Here is a 20,228-nt window from a genome sequence, read left to right on the forward strand (position 1 = left end):
GCCGCATACAGTAAGGGATGGTAGGGGCCTGCCAACTTTCAGCGTTAGGCTCTGGAGGTTGCACTGGAAATCCAGGCCAAGTAGCAAGACAGCATAGAGGTTGGGGAGGACGTAGAGCTGGAAGTTGCTGAACTCTACGCCCTGGACGGTGAGGGTGGCGATGCAATACCCCCGGATCGCCACGGAGTGGGATCCGGAGGCCAGGGAGACTCTCTGGTTGATGGGGTGTACCGTGAGGGAGCAGCGCCTTACCGTATCGGGGTGGATGAAGCTCTCAGTGTTCCCGGAGTCCAGAAGGCTCATAGTGTTGGGTGGGGTTACTGGGTTATGGGGATATGGTGGAGGTGTTGACCTTGGGTAGGGTGCTCTTTCCAGGAGCTGGTGCAGACTCGATGGGCCGAATGGCCTCCTTCTGCACTGTAAATTCTATGAAATTCTAAGGCAGAATATCTCGTGCCCGTCGACCTTCACTGTCGTCGATGCGGTCGCGAGGTTGTGCGGTCGGGACTGGTCGATCGTGATGGAGGCCAGATGTGGCTGGTCGACGGCGGTTGCAGGCGATGAGCGGCCCAATGAGGTGCCCGACTAGCAGGGATCCTGAGGCAGGCAAGATGGCGGTGCCCACAGGCTGCATGTGTTGTGAGGCGAGCAAGATGGCGAGCAAGATGGCGGCGCCCACGGGTCGCAGATGGGGGGTGCCGGGACAATAGCGGCGACAGAGCGGGCCTGGCACACAGCAGCAAAATGTTCTTTCTTCCCGCAGGCCTTGCAGAGTGCGCTCCGTGCCGGGCAGCGCTGTTGGGGGTGTTTTGAGTGTCCGCAGAAGTAGCATTTGGGTCCCCCGGGATTGGTTGGCTGCCGCGCGGCGCAGGCCTGGCGTTGGCTGGGGGAGGTCGCTGACGGGGTCCACGGTGGGGTGTTCGCTGGCGGGGTCCACGATGCCCAGGAGGAGTGGGCCGTGCGGTCGGGGGCATATGCCTGTATCTTGCGTGAGGCGACTGTGAGCGAGAGCGCTAGTTTCCGCGAGGTCGAGGGTAGCCCCTTCTAAGAGGCGTTGGTGGACGTAGGCCAACCCTATGCCCGTAACGAACGCGTCTCTAAGTAGCAGGTCAGAATGTTCAGCGGCCGAAATGGCCTGGCAATCACAGTCTCTCACCAGGACGTGCAGGGCACGCCAGATATCTTCCACAGACTCACCGGGGAGTTGATGCCGTGTGGACAGGAGGTGCCTGGCGTAGATTTTGTTAGTTTGCTGAGTGTAGTTCTCCTTCAGTAGCGCCGTGGCCTCAGCATAGGTTGGTGCGTCCCGGATGAGGGGAAAGGCATCGGAGCTCAGCCACGTGTAAAGGATCTGGAGCTTCTGTGCCTCTGAGGGTGGGTCTGTCGCAGATCCAATGTACGCTTCAAAGCAAGCTAGCCAATGTGTGAAGGCCGACTTGCCGTTGTCTGCTTGAGGGTGCAGCTGCAGGTGATCAGGCTTGATGCGGAGATCCATCATTGTAAAATCTCTGCGTAATAAATTGATGCACCATCAATTACGACGAGACGAGAGTAGAGAGTAATCGAGGCTTTATTACGCAGAGATGTGGAGTCTTCCGCAGCTGCTGCCAAAATGGCTAGAGCTCGGAGAGCACACACATTTATACTCCGCCTACTGGGCTGAGCCAGCAGGCAGGGATCTACCCCATACCTGTAGTACAGGGGCCTTACTGTAATACCCTCGTATGCAGTATATACAACAGTGGTGACTACCACAATAGACACATTTACGAAATGTGTCGAAGCATTCCCATTGAGAACAAACACAGCCAAGGCCCCCGCAAAGGTCTTAACAGAACAGATTTTTACAAGATGGGGACTCCCCCATAGTATGAGGACTCCCCCGTAGTACACACACCCAGCTACCAAGGTTCCCACTTTACAGGAAGGGTCATGAAAAATGTTATGACAATATTTGGAATTAAACAAATGTTCCACATTGCCTATCACCCACAGTCCAGAGGCATTGTGGAGCGCATGAATCGTATGCTAAAAACCACCCTTAGGAAAATGGTGCAGCAGCACAACACAACATGGGGCACAGTGCGCCCATTCACACTGATGTTTATCAGGAATACAGTGTTGAGCTCTACAGGATATACCCCCCATACCCTCATGACCGGACGACCCATGAAGTGTACCGAATCCTCATTCGGACTTGGTTTGGCCAGCTCCGCAGTCACCGCCCTGACCCATGAGAAAGCAGTCCAGCACATGGTAGAGAATATTAATGCAGCACAGCTCGCTGCAGCTGTTCGACTAGGCGCTAAACGAAAGCAGAGTAAGGCCTGCTTTGACAAAACAGTACACCCGACGGAGTATACAGTCGGACAGCAGGTAATGATCACCTTGTGCAACCCTAGTTCGTTCCTCTCCCCTATATTTGCAGGACCCTATTCAATTTCAGACAAGGCAAGCCCCTCAGTTTATAAAATCACGTTTCCAAACGGAAAATCAGGATGGTTCCATGTAAATCAGCTTAAAGTTTATGGAACGCAGTGCAGCCACTTGCACCATCTCTCATTGGCGATGGCAGACACTGAGGACCCGCCCACTGATAACCCGAGTTCCCCCTCCCCCAGCAACAGCAGCACATCCACAGACACAACCTCGACCACGCCCCCAGAATCAAATTTCACCCTGACGTTTGATTCAGCTGCTAGCGACAGCACTACTGAAGCCCCTGAGAGACCCGAACAAAGATCCCTCGAACCCAGGCCCCAGTCACTACAGGCCCAAACATCCCGACGACGATACACTCAGCCCCTTTGAAACAATTTATCTGCCCAATCCGGAACCTGACCCGCCACCCGACGATAGCGACACCCACCTGACAACCTTCTTACGGACCATGAAGCACTGGCACCGTGACAATTCCTGCCGCTTGATGAGAAATCATGAAATGGACCCCATATTGGCACACGCCGCGTTAGCACGCAAACTCCATGAAAGAGTTTGGAACCTGGGAGATGGTAACAGCTACGAGTCTGACTCCCACCATGGTAACCCCTTTGCAAATCTTTTTGGAATGGAACCTTGAGGTGTCCAGACAATGAGAGTCAGGAACCGATGGAGATTTACGGTGTCCTGTACCCTTATGGAGCCTGCACGTTTTTTCCCTTTACTTTGTTATTTTTAAATGTTGAATGTTTGTTTATTTGTGCAACTACTCGTGTCGATCTCACTGAATTTCTTGATACAGTTTCTCCTTTCGGTCTCACGCCAAATTTCTTGATGCAGTCATAATTACTCTTCTAATGCCACATGGCAGTTAGTGACACATGTTTGTCTGCAACCCATATAGTTACAAATTCGTACCGCTCTTGGGAGGTCACTCAGGCAGTGGAGTAACAGCACTGATCCCCGCCCTGCCTGGGGACCCCCTATACATTTGGTCAGCCAAGCTCGGGTAGTGGAGCAATGGCACTGATCACTGCCCTACCCATGGATCCCACCCATTTTTGCCCTGCTGCGGATCATATGCACCACCCCATTCGACTACTTGGTTTCAAAACTCTTTTTCGGGTTTTTTTTCGAGTCCTGTGGTTTAAAGAATGCTCTTTGCCACTACTTTTGCCTTTCCCGGCAACCCTTTGGTTGCTATCCCCCCACATACTATTTACATGTAAGAAACACTTGGTTGGAAAAACAAGTTTGCAGAGGTCGGAGAAATTGTCCGCCCACTCAGCTCATCGACCACAGGCTGCGAGAGTGCTCGCGCTGTGACACAGGACTTTTTTGGGATGTCTTGTCTCCGCAAATGGTTGTTTAAAAAGAAAAAAAATGAGGGAGTCACATGTGGTGACAATTGTAATGGGAGAATTGATGTTAAGGAGACACAGACGGAAATACGAGATGTTAAGCAACCCGATGATAACAGACATTATGCTTGTTCCCTTAGAAGAGATACGAAGACACTCGACGGTGACGGAAAACCAAAAAAAGATGAAGACGACCCTGATGATCGGCATCATGATCGTCGCTGGAACAGTCCAGTTGCGCGCGTTACCCACTTCTACCCCCCTCACCACACAGGCCCCGAACACGACCACCCAACACAACACCCCCAGCCCGGACACTACACCGCACACACACCCAGCCACCGATGCCCCCACATGGTGTGAGAACGTCATCAAGTGGTATTCACTGTCCTACACAGTGGAGGCCTTACCATATTGTACAGTATCATTCAGACAATTAGATTGCGGAAATTGAGACGGAGAGCCTCCCGCCCCCCAGTGTATACATTCAGAGCCCCTTTCCTCAGACTCCAGCAGACCCCACACACTTTCTGAACCTTTTCTTTAATAAATTCCGCGGTTGTTGTTTTGTGAACAAAGTTTAGTTTTCTGTGTATGTAAGTGTCAGTGATAGGAAGAAATGCGATGCTGCTATCGGATATTTTTTGTATTGTAACATAAGTTTTGGATTGTAAATAGCAGCATGAGTGTAGTCTAGTTAGAGACAGTTAGAGGTTCCCCTTTTAGTGAATATTAAATGGCCCCCAAGAGATTCTTAGACATCTGTTGTTTAGGGAAATTAGGTAAATGTCTTTGGACCCATAGGACAGAGTAGAGTAGAACCTGTCCTTGGTTAAGGGTACCCAACATCCCAAGAGGACAAAGAAGACCCAGTATGGTGTTCCTTCATGCTTCGCATTGAGGAACAAGAGGACGGAGTGTAGCCATCTGGGATGGCCACTTCCAACTAGGTACAGAGCAACTCGCAAAGACTGATGGGTAAAATGGACAAGCCAAGAGTCAGGCAGGCTCAGAGCCAGAAATGCATATTTGTCAGCAAATTCCAGACGTCATCGAAACTCCGTCCCATTAGCATGTTAATTAGGCTGAATAGCAGGTGATGGCCCATCACCCCCAACACAAAGGACTGGTACTCCAGCAACCGGGACAGTCCCAGACATTTCGGCACCACTCCCTGTCCAAGGGAAACGCAAATAACGGGGTCAATGACCACTTGGGACACGCCCAGCCATTCAGATCCCCGCCCACTTATTGGTTATGGAATCGAACGGAGTGATCAGGGATCACCCAATTAGTAAGGCCCAAATCGAAGGACCGCCCAAAAGAGCGCGAAAGCCCCCAAGTATAAAGGAAGAGTTCGCCATATGCTCGCTCTCTTTTGGCCTTGGTACCCCGGTCACGGCCATTGCTAACTGCAGCAACACCAGAAGCAAGTTCGAGTTCAACGCCCACTGCCAGACGGTTGAGCCCAGTTGAGCAGCAGTTACCACTTTGAACCCAAGAGATCTAGAATTGAACAGTGGCCACTGTTTCCTGATCAAAGCCGGGTGCCCGAAGTTAAGTACAGGTTGTCTTAGTAATAGGTGTAGTTGACGAGTAGTGTTTATGTTGCATGACTGATTGTATGTAAATAAAGTACCCGTGACCTTGAACTAACTAACTGGTGTTTGGCTCGTTGATCGATCGCCGTTTGAAACTTGTGGTGGTATCATTCGATACCTGGCGACTCTAAGCATCCGGACGTAGACAATATAGAAAGAAGACAAATCCACTAATTGCCCTAATTGGAACAAAGCCACAGAAAAGACCAAGTTGTCAAGATAAATCGACAACAGTCCCACTTTCTCAATGCAATCTTCCAAACGTGGGATAGGATAAGAGTCCGTTCTTGTAACTGCACAAACCTTTCTATAGTCTACACACAACCATTGGGTATCGTCTGGCTTTGGTACCATCACGATGAGATAGAATCATTAAAACCTCCTTTTTCTCTCCATCCCTTTCAAAGTACCTTTTAAGCATATTCACGTGACACACTCGGTGAGTCTTCCTTTTTCTGGTGTGTTTACCACATAATTCACCTCACTTAATTTCCTTTCAATCTGATAAGGTCCACAAAACCTAGCTTTTAAAGATTCACCTAACACTGGTAACAATATTAAAACTTTATCTCCACTGGCAAAACTACGATCTTTGGATTTCTTGTCCGCTACCTGTTTCATCACATTTTGTGCAACTTTTAAATGTTGCCTAGCCAATTCACCTGCTCTATTTAATTGTTCCCTAAAATTTGACACGTAATCCAATAATGTAATTTCCGATTTCTCACTCACCAATTTTTCCTTAATCAATTTAAGTGATCCTCTCACCTCATGAACAAAAATTAGTTCAAAAGGACTGAATTTGGTTGACTCATTTGGTGCATCCCTAATTGCAAACAGTACGAATGGAATTCCTTTATCCCAATCCTCTGGATAATCTTGACAGTAAGCCCTCAACATTGTCTTTAATGTCTGATGCCACCTTTCTAACACTCTCTGCGATTCTGGATGGTACACAGTTGGTTTAAATTGTTATATTCCTAAGCTATCCATAACTTCTTTGAATAAGAGGTAAAATTTGATCCTTGATCCGACTGTATTTCTCTGGGTAGTCCATATCTAGTAAAGAATTTAAGTAATTCCTCCACAATCTTTTTAGCTGTAATATTACACACTGAAATGACCTCTGGAAACCTAGTAGACACATCCATTATCGTCAAAAGATATTGATTCCCACTTTTTGTTTTAGGAAACGTTCCTATGCAATCAATTAGGACCCTTGTAAAAGGTTCCTCAAATGTCAGAATGGGTATTAGGGGCGCTAGTTTTATCACTGCTTGAGGTTTCCCTATCACTTGACATGTGTGGTATGGTTGACAAAATTTAACTACATCTTTATGCAGTCCAGGCCAATAAAAATGTTTTTGTATTTTTGCTTGAGTTTTCCTTATTCCCAAATGACCTCCCACTGGTACCTCATGTGCAACTCCTTTCTATACCCTACCGGCAATACTACTTGATGAACTTCTGCCCACTTTTCATCCGCCTGCATATGTAAAGGTCTCCATTTTCTCATCAAGACATTACTTTTACGGTAATAACACTCTGGTATGCATGCAGATTTCTCTTCTGTGTATGCTTTCTGATACATCCGTTTTATTTCTATATCTTTCTGTTGTTAATCCGCCAATTTTCCTGAACTAAAAATATCTGCCTCATCCTCCACCTATTCTTGTTCTTTTTCAACCATCTGATCAAAAATCGTTTCTGATGATTGCAGTTCAACTTCATCTTCACTCTTTGATTTCTCCTCTTGTCTTAATCTGTGACTTTGAAGACCTTGTTACTACATAATCTGGAAAAATCCCAGGATATTCGTCCTTCAACACTTCAGTTGTCTGATTTCCCACTGGCTTATCAACCACAGTAGGCATCACTCCCACCTGCGACCCAGCTATATCATTACCCAAGATAAGCTGTATTCCTGGACAAGATAATTTCTCTATTACTCCTACTACCACTTCACCATTCTTCACTGGATTTTCCAACCTTACCTTATATAATGGAACACTACTCCTCTCACCCTGAATTCCATATATTACCACCTTTTCTGGCAACATTCTACCCAAACTCATCTCTCACCATTAAAGATTGACTAGCTCCCGTATCTCTTAAAATTGTGACTTCTTTACCTGCTCCTCCTGATACACATGAGTAAACTTTACCCACACAAGTAAATTCTTTAAAGAGATCTGGCACCTTCTTCTCAATCACCTCTTGATCAGGCTGTACAATCTTTTGCACCTCCTTCGCTTCACTTGGTCTTTCCTTCACCACTTTAACAAACACCACTGTCTTATCCTGTTTTACCACATCAGCCTTCCCAGTGCTTTTCTTCAACCACCAACACTGTGACTTTACATGGCCTAGTTTATTACAGTGAAAACATTTGAAACTTTTCATTTCTTTTCCACTCACCTGGATCTCTTTTTTAATCTGAGGTACACTCTCCTTATTATCTCCCATCAGATCACCTTTGCCTCTGCCACGTGAGTATTTCTCCTGTCCTCAGTTTCTATCCCTCACAGGCTGAAACTGATGTCGGAAAGCAAGCTTTGATTTATACACTAATTCATAATTATCTGCCATTTCTGCTGCCAATCTCGCAGTTTTAACCCTCTGCTCTTCCACGTGAGTTCTCACCACATCAGGAATTGAATTTTTAAACTCCTCCAAAAGTATAATTTCTCTGAGAGCTTCATACGTTTGGCCTATTTTCAAAGCCCTTACCCACCTATCGAAATTACTCTGTTTGAGCCTTTCAAACTCCATGTATGTTTGACCAAATTCTTTCCTTAAATTTCTAAACCTTTGTCTGTAAGCTTCAGGCACTAGTTCATATGCACCTAAGATGGATTTTTTCACCTCCTCATACGTCCCAGATATCTCCTCCGGTAGTGATGCAAACACTTCACTAGCCCTACCTATCAGCTTTGTTTGAATCAGTAATACCCACAGGTCCTGTGACCATTTCATTTGTTTAGCTACCTTCTCAAATGAAATGAAAAAGGCTTCCCACATTCTTCTCGTCAAAACTTGGCAATACTTGGACACATTTAAATAGATCCCCATCAAGCCTTTGACTATGACGCTCTTTCTCACTATCCTCATCACTATCCTCCAACTGTACGTTTCCCTTTATGTCTGCCAATTTTAACTGACTGTTATGGTCATTGCCATTTTCTGATGTTCAAACTCTCTCTCTTTTTCCCTTTCCTCTCTATCTCTTTCCTTTTCCTCTCTATCTCTTTCTTTGTGTCTTTCTTCTTTCTCCTTTTCCTTTTTCCTGATCTGTATTTCCCGTTCTCTTTATTTTTCTGTCATTCCATATTCAAGCTGCTTTTATTCTTTTTCATGTTCAAGTTGCTTAATCTGCAACTGGATCTTTGCCATTTCTAATGAGTCAGACTGTATCTCAGGCAACTTTAAATGCTTAGCCACCGCCATAATTACTTAATCTTTTCGCATTTTGTCAGGTAATGTTAACTGCAATGTTTTTGCCAAATCTAACAGCCTGCTTTTAGTCTCTGTCCATAAGGTACTGCGTGTGACCGTCTCCACCCCCAAAAACTTCAGAGCCTCTGAAAGAGCCATTGTCCACAACACACTCCCTACTTAAACTAAAATACCACACCTGAAAAGCAACCACAATATGCTCACCCCTCATTGTCTTTAAGTTCACTAAGCCAATCCAATAGATAGACTTTTATCCCGGAGGAGCCCCCAGTTTGTTATGGGCCAGGGTTTAGAGAACCATCATGGAGTTCACCTGACCCACAACTTTTGATAGATTGTGGTACGGGGAGCACACGGCCCACTCTACAGATGTGGTACAGCAGAAATGGAAAAGTAATTTTTAAACAAAACAATGTTTATTCTATGAACTCAAGTTAACCTTTTTAAAGCATACAGTGAACATCTTAGCAACCATTAATTCAAACACAACCCCCAAAGAATACAACACTAAGTAATCCTTTAATCTTTCCTTTTAACATCCAGGAGACTTACAAAAGAAACACCTTTTAACAGAAGCACATCAGCTTAAAGTCAATGCTCTTATTAGTTTTAAATCACCAGGATCGATTTACAGTCTTTAGGTTACAGAGAGAGACTCTTAATACACCTTCTGGCTATGACTGCAGCTATCCAGCTCTGAAAACGAAACTAAAACTCACCCTGCAGCAAACAGCCTAAAACAAATGTAAAAAGCTGACAGACAGCCCAGCTCCACCCACTCTCTGACATCACTGCAGTAGTAAACACCCATTTCTTAAAGGTACTCTCACTACAGATATTTATATACACCCCCATTTATAAACACTCATTTCTTAAAGGTTCTCTCTTGACAGGTACACTAAATTTATTAAAACAATCAGAAAAAAAATTACTCAGTGTTACAGTGTAACCTAGTGTTGCACAGCTGTATCCAGTGTTAGAATGTAATCCAATGTTACACAATATTAACAGCGCAATCCAATGTAACACTGTATTATCCAGCGTTATTGAGCATTACTTAGCGTGACGGTGCAATCAAGTGTTACACAGTATTACCAGTATTACAGCGTAATTGAATATTCTCAGTATAATCCAGTGTTCCAGTGTGGCCCAGTGTTGCACAGTATTAACCAGTGTCACTGTGTAACCCAGTATTACACGGGATTGTCCAGTGTCACAATGTAACCCAGTATTCTCCAGGGCTAGTCTCACTCAGTTTTACACACTATTATTCACTGTCAGTATGTAACCCAGTATTCTCCAGGGCTACAGTCTCACTCAGTTTTACACACTATTAACCACTGTCAGTATTTAACCCAGTGTTACACAGTATTATCCACTGTCAGTATGTAACCCAGTGTTACACAGTATTATCCAATGTTATAGTGCAATCACATGTTATACATTGTTACTCAGCATGGCACTGCCATCCATTGTCACACAGTATTATCCAGTGTCACAGTGTAACCCAGTGTTACTGTAATAGTGTGTTGCTCAGGATGACAGTGCAATCCAGCATTACACTGTATTATCCAGTATTAGAGTGTGATCCAGTGATACACAATATTATCCAGTACAATCCAGCATTTCTCAGTGTTATCCAGTGTTACAGTATAATCCAATGTTATGATCTCTGTAGAGACTGATAATTTGCTTCTACAAAATGAATTTCCAACATCACTGATGGAAAGAATCATATGCCAATCTTTGTTGGTTTAAAGACTTTTACTGTAACGAACAAACTAAAATGAACATAGATCAAACATTATGCAACAAGCAACTGATACACTGAATTAAAGAAAAGATACTCTCGCATTAACTAATCACTGCAATCAAGATACCTCGTCCCACCATTTCCTCTCTGCACCACACTTCTGGTACAAGTATAGCATTACAAGAACAAGTCCAAAAATACTCCCACTCCTCCATTAGAATCATTTCTCCCTGCCACAGTAGGTCAAGACAACTAGTGTCCTTCAAAAGCCATTCCCCTCAGCCTTAGCCTTCCAGATCCGACTTTCACTAGCAAGGCTCATCTCGATGACTACTTGTTCCTTAAATCTCTGAGAGTCTCGTTGGTTCTAGTCCCATCATTTTGAACAGAAAACTCTGACAAGCATCTTGTTTCTCCACAACAGTAGCTCCTCCACACAACAAAATCGGCCTTTCTCTCTCTCTCGCATCCATATCTCAAAATGCAGTTCTCCCCTTTCTGTGAGTTGTGATATACAGATGTGGAAATTTCACTTTATTTCACGAAGGTTCCGTTTGAGTTTCTTCCGCTTGGCAAACAAATCACATGGGCCTGTCTCCCCGTGGAGGTATTTACTATGACCTCACCTCTCCCTTTCCAAAACATGCTGTTTCATATTATTAACGGAAACATTTTAAAACAGGAACTCGGTGTTATTCAGTATGACCCAGTATCACTCTGTATTCCTGGGATGGTAGCCAGTATTAGCAAGACTGTGATATTCAGGAACCTACCTTCATCATGAGGACCACTGTGTTGAGGGCAATCATGGTCAGGATGGTGTATTCAAAGGATGGTGACACCACAAAGTGCCAGACTCTGTACTGGAATGTTTGTCTGTTCTGTGGCATGTACCTCGTCAAAGGTTTGGCACTGATGGCAAATTCTATACAGGCTCTCTGGGGGATAAAGCATAGACAGTAAACACATCAAAATCTTCAAACCAGACCATTGCATAAATATCCCACCCTTTGGCCTAAATTCTTTTGTTGGACATAGATCTGGATGAAAATCAGCGACTGGGTCTGAACCACGCCAGGTGGTCCAAGTGGGCGAGACTCAATCAATCAAGCTGCCAAGCTTACGAACTGGATGGCACGGTGACACAGTGGTTAGCACTGCTGCCTCACAGTTTCACGGAACTAGCGTTCAATTCCAACCTCGGGTGACTGTGTGGAACGTGCACGTTCTCCCAGTGTCTGCGTGGGTTTCCTCCGGGTGCTCCAGTTTCCTCCCCAGTCCAAAGATGTGCAGGTTAGGTGGGGTAACGGGGATAATGCCGGGAAGAGGGCCTTGGATGGATGCGCTTTCAGAGGATCAGTGCAGATCTGATGGGCCAAATGGCCTCCTTCTGCACTGTAAGGATTCTATGATGAGAGCGGAAGCCACTGAGGTGGCCAACACATGATAAGACTGGTAACCTGAGTTGTGTAAAATCTAAGAGCAGGGATTTAGGAGTTTTAAAGTCTACAAGGCCAGGATTCTAATTTTCTTGTTTTACTATTTTCTCCTTCTGTGTGAGAGGCATGTAGCTGGGGGAAAAGAGTGAGAGGTGTGAGTGGTGACGGAGGCGCCAATGGAGACAGAGGCGGGAGTATTGACAGAAGTGACAGAGGCGGGAGTGGAGATAGAGGTGGGAGTGGAGATAGAGTTGGGAGTGGAGCTGGAGGTGGGAGTGGAGATAGAGGTGGGAGTGGACAAAGAAGATGGACAAGGGTTTCAGTTGAGCTGAGTTGAGATAAGCAGGGAAAGCATAGGAGCAAATTGGAATGCAGTATTCAGGATTCGATGGGAAAAGACTCTGATTTGGGTGCACTCTTGCTTTGAAGGTAGAAACAAGAAATCTGAGAGGCCCACACATACCTTCCAGGGAGAACCTGCATACTGGAAGGAAACAGTTATTCGGGAAGTGCAAGAAACGGCTCCAGATACAATCAAGCAACGGAGATTTTAAATCTCACACTTTGTTTATTTTACACTTTAACATCACAGAAATGTGACAAATGAGTGTGAACTGCGAAGGAGAGTGCAGAGAAGGGAGGGTGTGTGTGAAGGAGGTAGGGTGAGAGCAGGAGGGGGAGATTTTGATGTAATAGATGGAGGGATTGAGTGCAGAGTCATCAGGAGGGGGAGGATCATTGTAAGGTAGAGTGAATGAGACTGAAGATAATGAATGAGATTGAAGATAGTCAGGACCTCATTTTTCTCCAGGCTGCTCTCCTCCAGCATCTTGTCACCCTGCTCCTGGAAGGTGATGATGATCAATGCCACGAAGATATTGACAAAGAAGAAGGGGAAGACAACAAAATAAACAACGTAGAAGATGGACATTTCCATCCTGTTCCCCGGAATAGGCCCTTGATCTGCCTCTGTCACATCCACTGAATGCTGCAGCACCCTGTTAAAACAGAGAGTTCAACAGCTTAACACCTCAAACAATGGAATATTGCATACCCGACCCAAGCCTCAAACTGACCGGTATCACTCAGTCCCCTCTCTCTCAGGGAGATATCAGTTCACTGACTGGTGTCTCTCATTCCCTCCCTCTCAGGGAGATATCTGTACACTGACTGGTGTCTCTCAGTCGCCTCTCTCTCAGGGAGATATCTGTACACTGACTGGTGTCTCTCATTCCCTCTCTCTCAGGGAGATATCTGTACACTGACTGGTGTCTCTCATCCCTTCTCTCTCAGGGAGATATCAGTTCTCTGACTGGTGTCTCTCATTCCCTCCCTCTCAGGGAGATATCTGTACACTGACTGGTGTCTCTCAGTCGCCTCTCTCTCAGGGAGATATCTGTACACTGACTGGTGTCTCTCAGTCCCCTCTCTCTCAGCGAGATATCTGTACACTGACTGATGTTTCTCAGTCCCCTCTCTCTCAGGGAGATATCTGTTCACTGACTGGTGTCTCTCAGGCTCCTCTTTCTCTTTCGAGATATCTGTAAACTGTCTGGTGTCTCTCAGTCCCTCTCTTCCTCTGGAAGATATCTGTTCACTGACTTTTGTCCCTCAGTCCTCTCTCTCTCAGGGAGACATGTGTGCACCGACTGGTGTCTCTCTGTCTCCTCTTGCTCAGGCAAATGTCTGTACACTAACTGGTGTCTCACGGTCCCCTTTATCTCGGGGAGATATCTGTGAAGGGACTGATGTCTCTCAATTCTCTCTCTCTCAGGAAGATATCTGCTCACTAACTGGTGCATCTTAGTTCCCTCCCTCTCTCTCTCAAGGAGATATCAATACACTGACCAGTGTCTCAATCCTCTCCCTCTGTCTCTTAGAGAGATACTTGTACTCTGGTGTCTCTCAGTGCCATCTCCATGAGAAGATTTCTGTACACTGATTGGCACCTCTAAGAACCCTCCCTTGCTCTCTGGGAGATATCTGTACACTGATTGGTGCCTCGCAGTCTGCTCTCTCTCACAGGGAGATATTAGAATGCTGACTGGTGTCTCAGTTCTCTCTCGGTGAGATATCTGTACAATGACTAGTGTCTCTCAGTTCCCTTTCTCAGGGCGATATCTGTGCACAGACTGGTGTCTCTTTATTCTCTCTCTCAGGAAGATATCTGTTCACGGATTGGTATCTCTCAGTCCCCCCTCTCCCTCAGGGAGATTTTTGTACACTGACTGGTGCCTCTCAGCCCTCTCTCTCACAGGGTGATATCATGGCAGAACGGTAGCACAGTGGTTAGCACAGTTGCTTCACAGCTCCAGGGTCCCAGGTTCGATTCCCTGCTTGGGTCACTGTCTGTGGGGAGTCTGCATGTTCTCCCCGTGTGTGCGTGGGTTTCCTCCTGGTTCTCCGGTGTTCTCCCACAGTCCAAAGATGTGCAGGTTGGGTGGATTGGCGATGATAAATTGCCCGTAGTGTCAAAAAGGTTAGGTGGGGTTGCTGGGTTACAGGGGTAGGGCGGAGGCATGGGCTTGGGGTGTTTTTTCCTAAGGGCCGGTGCAGACCCAATGGGCCAAATGGCCTCCTTCTGCACTGTAAATTCTATGATTCTATGGTCAGTATATTGACTGTTGTCTCAGTCCTCTCTCTCCCTCTCTCTCTCAGCGAGAGATGTCTCGGTGAGATATCTGTACACTGACTGGTGTCTCTCAGTCCCTTCTCTCTCAGGGAGATATCTCATCATTGACTGGTGTCTCTCAGTCCCCCTCTCTCTCTCAGGGAGATATCTGTTCACTGACTGGTGTCTCTCAGTCCCCTCTCTCTCTCAGGGAGATATCTGTATACTGACTGGTGTATCTAAGTTCCTATCTGTCCAGGAGTTAAGGTAGCAACAGTGGAATATGAAAAATCATTCAGACACTTGAATCTGTCCGCCATGATACCATTACGCAAGAGATCTTAGTCTGCAAAGCTCCAGTTGGCAATCAGAATTACAGATATTTGGGGGATGGTGTTCCAGATTTCCATAAGCCTGGAACAATTTTCTGACAGCATGCCTGAACATCCTAGCTCCAATTTGAAGGTTTTAGATTCCCTAACGGAGGGAGTCATTTGTACCTATCGACCCTCTCCTGGACAACCCTTGATAATCTAAACGCAAGGCCATATGATCTCATTATATAGTTTTCAAATGTCTGAAAGGAGCCTTGTTCAAATCAGCTGATGACAGAAGTTCCTTTTCCGATATGCCAATGATGGTAGTTATACTGTCTCCTCGTTAGCAGGTACTTACTGCGGCCAACCCTCTCCGGTGGAGACAGTGAATAGTGTCAGCAGTGCCCAGACGACATTATCATAGTGAAAGTCGTAACGTTTCCACTCACGATCAACAACTTTATCTTCTGCCTCGTAAACCACATACTGGCCTCTAAATGAGGTCAGAAAAGAAGAATCCCATAAAGTGACAGACATATTCTCATGTGCATACACACGTGCACACAAACATTTGCACACTCACATATGCACATCCACAGACATCCGCACACAGCCGGACATGCACAATATATGTGCAATTCCACGCACACATAAACACACACATACCTGGATGTGCACGACAAACACACAAACCCAACCCATATGCACACCTACACATACATGCACACCCATAAACACACACAGAGGAACATCCACATGTACATAGGACTATACATATACGACATGTAGGAACATTTTCACACACGCCACAAATAAACAGACATTTACAGATATGCATGCCATATACACACACACAAACACACACTGAAGTGCACAGCATATACACAAACGCACACCTCAAATTCACGCACGCACACTCATGATGTGCAGGAATGTACACACACGCGCATCCAAGTGCACACATGCTGAGACACACATAATAATAATCTTTAATAATAATCTCTATTGTCACAAATAGGCTTACATTAACACTGCAATGAAGTTACTGTGAAAAGCCCCTAGTTTCTACATTCCAGCGCCTGTTCAGGTCACAGAGGGAGAATTCAGAATGTCCAATTCACCTAACAAGCAAGTCTTTCGGGATTTGTGGGAGGAAACCGGAGCACCCGGAGGAAACCCACGCAAGACACAGGGGGAACGTGCAGACGCCACACAGTGACCCAAGCCGGGAATCGAACCTGGGGCCCTGACACTGTGAAGCAACAGTGCTACTCATTGTGCTACCATGCCGCACATATGACACACAGCAATATACACACGCACCCACACATGCGTGTGGGTAATTGAAGCAAGGATATTTTTAGGAGCTTCCCTTTAAAGAATGGAATGAGAGGAGATGAAAGGAAAGAAGGCTCCATGATAGCAGAACCATGAAACAAAGCTCATACACACGCATATGTTCAAGTTCATGCGCACGCTCACACACATGCAATCACACTCTCTCTCACACACACTGTCCCTCACAAACACACACACTCTCCCACACACTTTCTCTCACTCAAACACATGCTCTCTCTCACACACTCGCTCTCTCACACACACTCACACTCTCTCACACTCAGACACCCTCTCAAACATACCATCTCCCACACAGACTCCCTCACACATACACACTCCCTCTCACACATATACACATACACACTCCCTCACACACACATACTCCCTCTCACACATACACACTCCCTCTCACACACACTGTCCCTCGCTCACACACAGACACACCCTCTCACACTCCCTTTCACACACACTCCCTCTCTCACACACATACACTCTCACACACACACTCCCTCTCTTTCACACACACCCTCACACACACTCTTGCACTCTCTCTCACACTGTCTCTCTCACACACTCTCCCTCTCTCACACGCACACTCTCTCTCACACTTTCTCTCACACACACTCTCTCACATACTCTCTCACACACTCACTCTCTCTCACACTCACACACACTCTCACTCACTCTCTCAGTCTCCCTCTCTCACACTCTCCCTCTCTCTCACACACGTTTTCTCTCTCACACACACTCTCACACACTTTCTCTCACACACACTCTCTCTCACACTCACTCTCACTCTCCCTCTCTCTCACACATGTTCTCTCTCTCTCACACACGTTCTCTCTCACACGCACTCTCTCTCTCACACACACTCTCTCTCACACACACTCTCTCTCACACACACTCTCTCACACACAGTATGACCGCAATTCAACAGAAAAAAATTTCAAAGTTCATTTGTTGCAGGTTTTTCAGGGAGTTTCCCTCCAGTTTTTCCAGCGCGTTCCCCACCGCTATTCAATGACACTCAGTCACTTTTTTGGGTCCTGGGAGTTTCTCACCAGTTTAGGCTGCACTTAGAATTTTTTTGAGCACTGGAGAGCTGAACTCAGATCGGGCCGTCATTTTGATAGGGCGCCCCGATCTCTATGAGCTTGTGGGTCCCCACACACATGGCCAATACCATACATCCTCCCAAATGAGAACACCCCGCTGTGGGGTCCCTGGGGCTCCCTCCCTCTTTAGGCTTCCCCACGCCCTTTCATGCCCCCTCTACCATCACCCCCTTGCAACCTCCCAGAGGCCTCTACTTACCTGCCATGCACACCCCCCACCCTTCAAACCCCCCCTCCACCCTCCTTTCATGGACATGGCCCCCCTCCATCCCTGAGCATTGCACTGCCAACCTAGCACCCAGGCACCCTTGCATTGGGACCCAGGCAGTACTCCTTCCAGCTTGGCAGTGCCACCTGGACACCTTGGCAGTGCCAAGGTGCCCGCGTTCCAGTGGGAGGGCCAGCGGACCACCCTGCACTATCCCTGACCACCTAGGGGTCTCTGTTAGCCTGGTAGCCTCCCCGGGTACCGATCTGTCTGGTACATGTTAATGTGGACCAGTGCTGAACAGCGCCTGGCTGCGGTCTCGCTGGGGTGGTCAATAGATCCTGGGAGGCTGGTAGATTCCAGGTAAGTTCGCCAAAGTATCCGGAGGATAGCAAATGTTGTCCCCTTGTTCAAGAAGGGGAGTAGAGACAACCCCGGTAACTATAGACCAGTGAGCCTTACTTCTGTTGTGGGCAAAATCTTGGACAGGTTTCTAAGAGATAGGATATATAATCATCTGGAAAGGAATAATTTGATTAGAGATAGTCAACACGGTTTTGTGAAGGGTAGGTCGTGCCTCACAAACCTTATTGAGTTCTTTGTGAAGGTGACCAAACAGGTGGATGAGGGTAAAGCAGTTGATGTGGTGTATATGGATTTCAGTAAAGCGTTTGATAAGGTTCCCCACGGTAGGCTACTGCAGAAATTACGGAGGCATGGGATTCAGGGCGATTTAGCCGTTTGGATCAGAAATTGGTTAGCTGGAAGAAGACAAAGGGTGGTGGTTGATGGGAAGTGTTCAGACTGGAGTCCAGTTACTAGTAGTGTACCACAAGGATCTGTTTTGGGGCCACTGCTGTTTGTCATTTTTATAAATGACCTGGAGGAGGGCGTAGAAGGATGGGTGAGTAAATTTGCAGATGACACTAAAGTCGGTGGAGCTGAGAGGTGGCAAATGGAGTTTAATGCAGAAAAGTGTGAGGTGATTCATTTTGGAAGGAATAACAGGAAGACAGAGTACTGGGCTAATGGTAAGATTCTTGGCAGTGTGGATGAGCAAAGAGATCTCGGTGTCCATGTACATAGATCCCTGAAAGTTGCCACCCAGGTTGAGAGGGTTGTTAAGAAGGCGTACGGTGTGTTAGCTTTTATTGGTAGAGGGATTGAGTTTCAGAGCCAAGAGGTCATGTTGCAGCTGTACAAAACTCTGGTGCGGCCGCATTTGGAGTATTGCGTGCAATTCTGGTTGCCGCATTATAGGAAGGATGTGGAAACATTGGAAAGGGTGCAGAGGAGATTTACCAGAATGTTGCCTGGTATGGAGGGAAGATCTTATGAGGAAAGGCTGAGGGACTTGAGGCTGTTTTCGTTAGAGAGAAAAAGGTTAAGAGGTGACTTAATTGAGGCATACAAGATGATCAGAGGATTGGATAGGGTGGACAGTGAGAGCCTTTTTCCTCGGATGGTGATGTCTAGCATGAGGGGACATAGCTTTAAATTGAGGGGAGATAGATATAGGACAGATGTCAGAGGTAGGTTCTTGACTCAGAGATTAGTAAGGGCGTGGAATGCCCTGCCTGCAACAGTAGTGGACTCGCCAACACTAAGGGCATTCAAATGGTCATTGGATAGACATATGGACGATAAGGGAATAGTGTAGATGGGCTTTAGAGTGGTTTCATAGGTCGGCGCAACATCGAGGGCCAAAGGGCCTGTACTGCGCTGTAATGTTCTATGGTCTATGAAGTCAGTTTAAAACTGCCTTCGGCATGCGGTGTTTGGTCATGCCCCTTTTGGGCATGCTTCTGACTCCGACGCCTCATGGGACTTGGGTAGATCCCGCGAGGCGTGAAGGTTGCCAGGAAATCAGCGAGAGCCTATCCCAGCATTCAACAGGCGCACCACGGTCAAGCGAGAGCGCAACGTGACTGGTGGATTGCGCCCCCTCTCTCACACTCTCTCCCTCACACACACTCTCGCACACACACCTCTTTCTCTCAGACACTTTCTCACACATACTCATACACACACACTCACCCTCAGACATACACACACACTCTCACACATACACACACACCCTCACACATACGCACACACTCTCACACATTCACACACACTCTCTCACACGTACACACACATTTTTTAATAAATGTTTTTGTTGATTTTCATGTTTTATGGTACATGGTTATCATTTCCAAGTCAAAGTTGTATTTTTACTAATTTCCATCTGGGGGTGGGGGTTTGATACCCCCGCACAGAGTGTGGCATATGTATATACAGCTGTGCTGTGGTCTGGCACCCTCTGGCCCTGTTTTTGGGTCCCATTCGCCACAGCTCCGCCGCCTACTTTCTGCCTTGCCGGTTTCTGCCCCCCTCTTCTGACCCACGGATGGTGAATTTTATTTTCTCCAGATGGACAACCAGTCTGTAGCTTTGGGTGGTGCTGCTGACCACCAGCTGAGCAGGATTCTTCAGTGGGCAACTAGGGAGGCAAAGGCTAGAGCATTGGCCCTCCTCCTCATGAAGAGTTCTGGCTGGTCTGGGGCCCCGATAACTGCTACTTTTGGGCATGGCTCCATCCTCACCCCCA

The 20,228-nt window shown here is 46.6% G+C and overlaps 1 protein-coding gene across 1 annotated transcript in view; it reads right to left on the reverse strand.

Moving 5' to 3' along the window:
* The window catches only part of LOC140426708 (probable voltage-dependent R-type calcium channel subunit alpha-1E), a 1,526,345-nt gene that overhangs the window by 209,856 nt on the left and 1,296,261 nt on the right, over positions 1 to 20,228 (reverse strand). Inside the window, exons 29-31 of the mRNA XM_072511794.1 lie at positions 15,336 to 15,470; positions 12,846 to 13,047; positions 11,384 to 11,548 (exon numbers count right to left, since the gene is read on the reverse strand). Coding sequence (XP_072367895.1) covers positions 11,384 to 11,548; positions 12,846 to 13,047; positions 15,336 to 15,470 — 502 coding nt within the window. The remainder of the gene's footprint in view (positions 1 to 11,383; positions 11,549 to 12,845; positions 13,048 to 15,335; positions 15,471 to 20,228) is intronic.

This window comes from Scyliorhinus torazame, chromosome 7 (assembly GCF_047496885.1).
Source record: "Scyliorhinus torazame isolate Kashiwa2021f chromosome 7, sScyTor2.1, whole genome shotgun sequence".
NCBI classification, from domain to species: domain Eukaryota; kingdom Metazoa; phylum Chordata; class Chondrichthyes; order Carcharhiniformes; family Scyliorhinidae; genus Scyliorhinus; species Scyliorhinus torazame.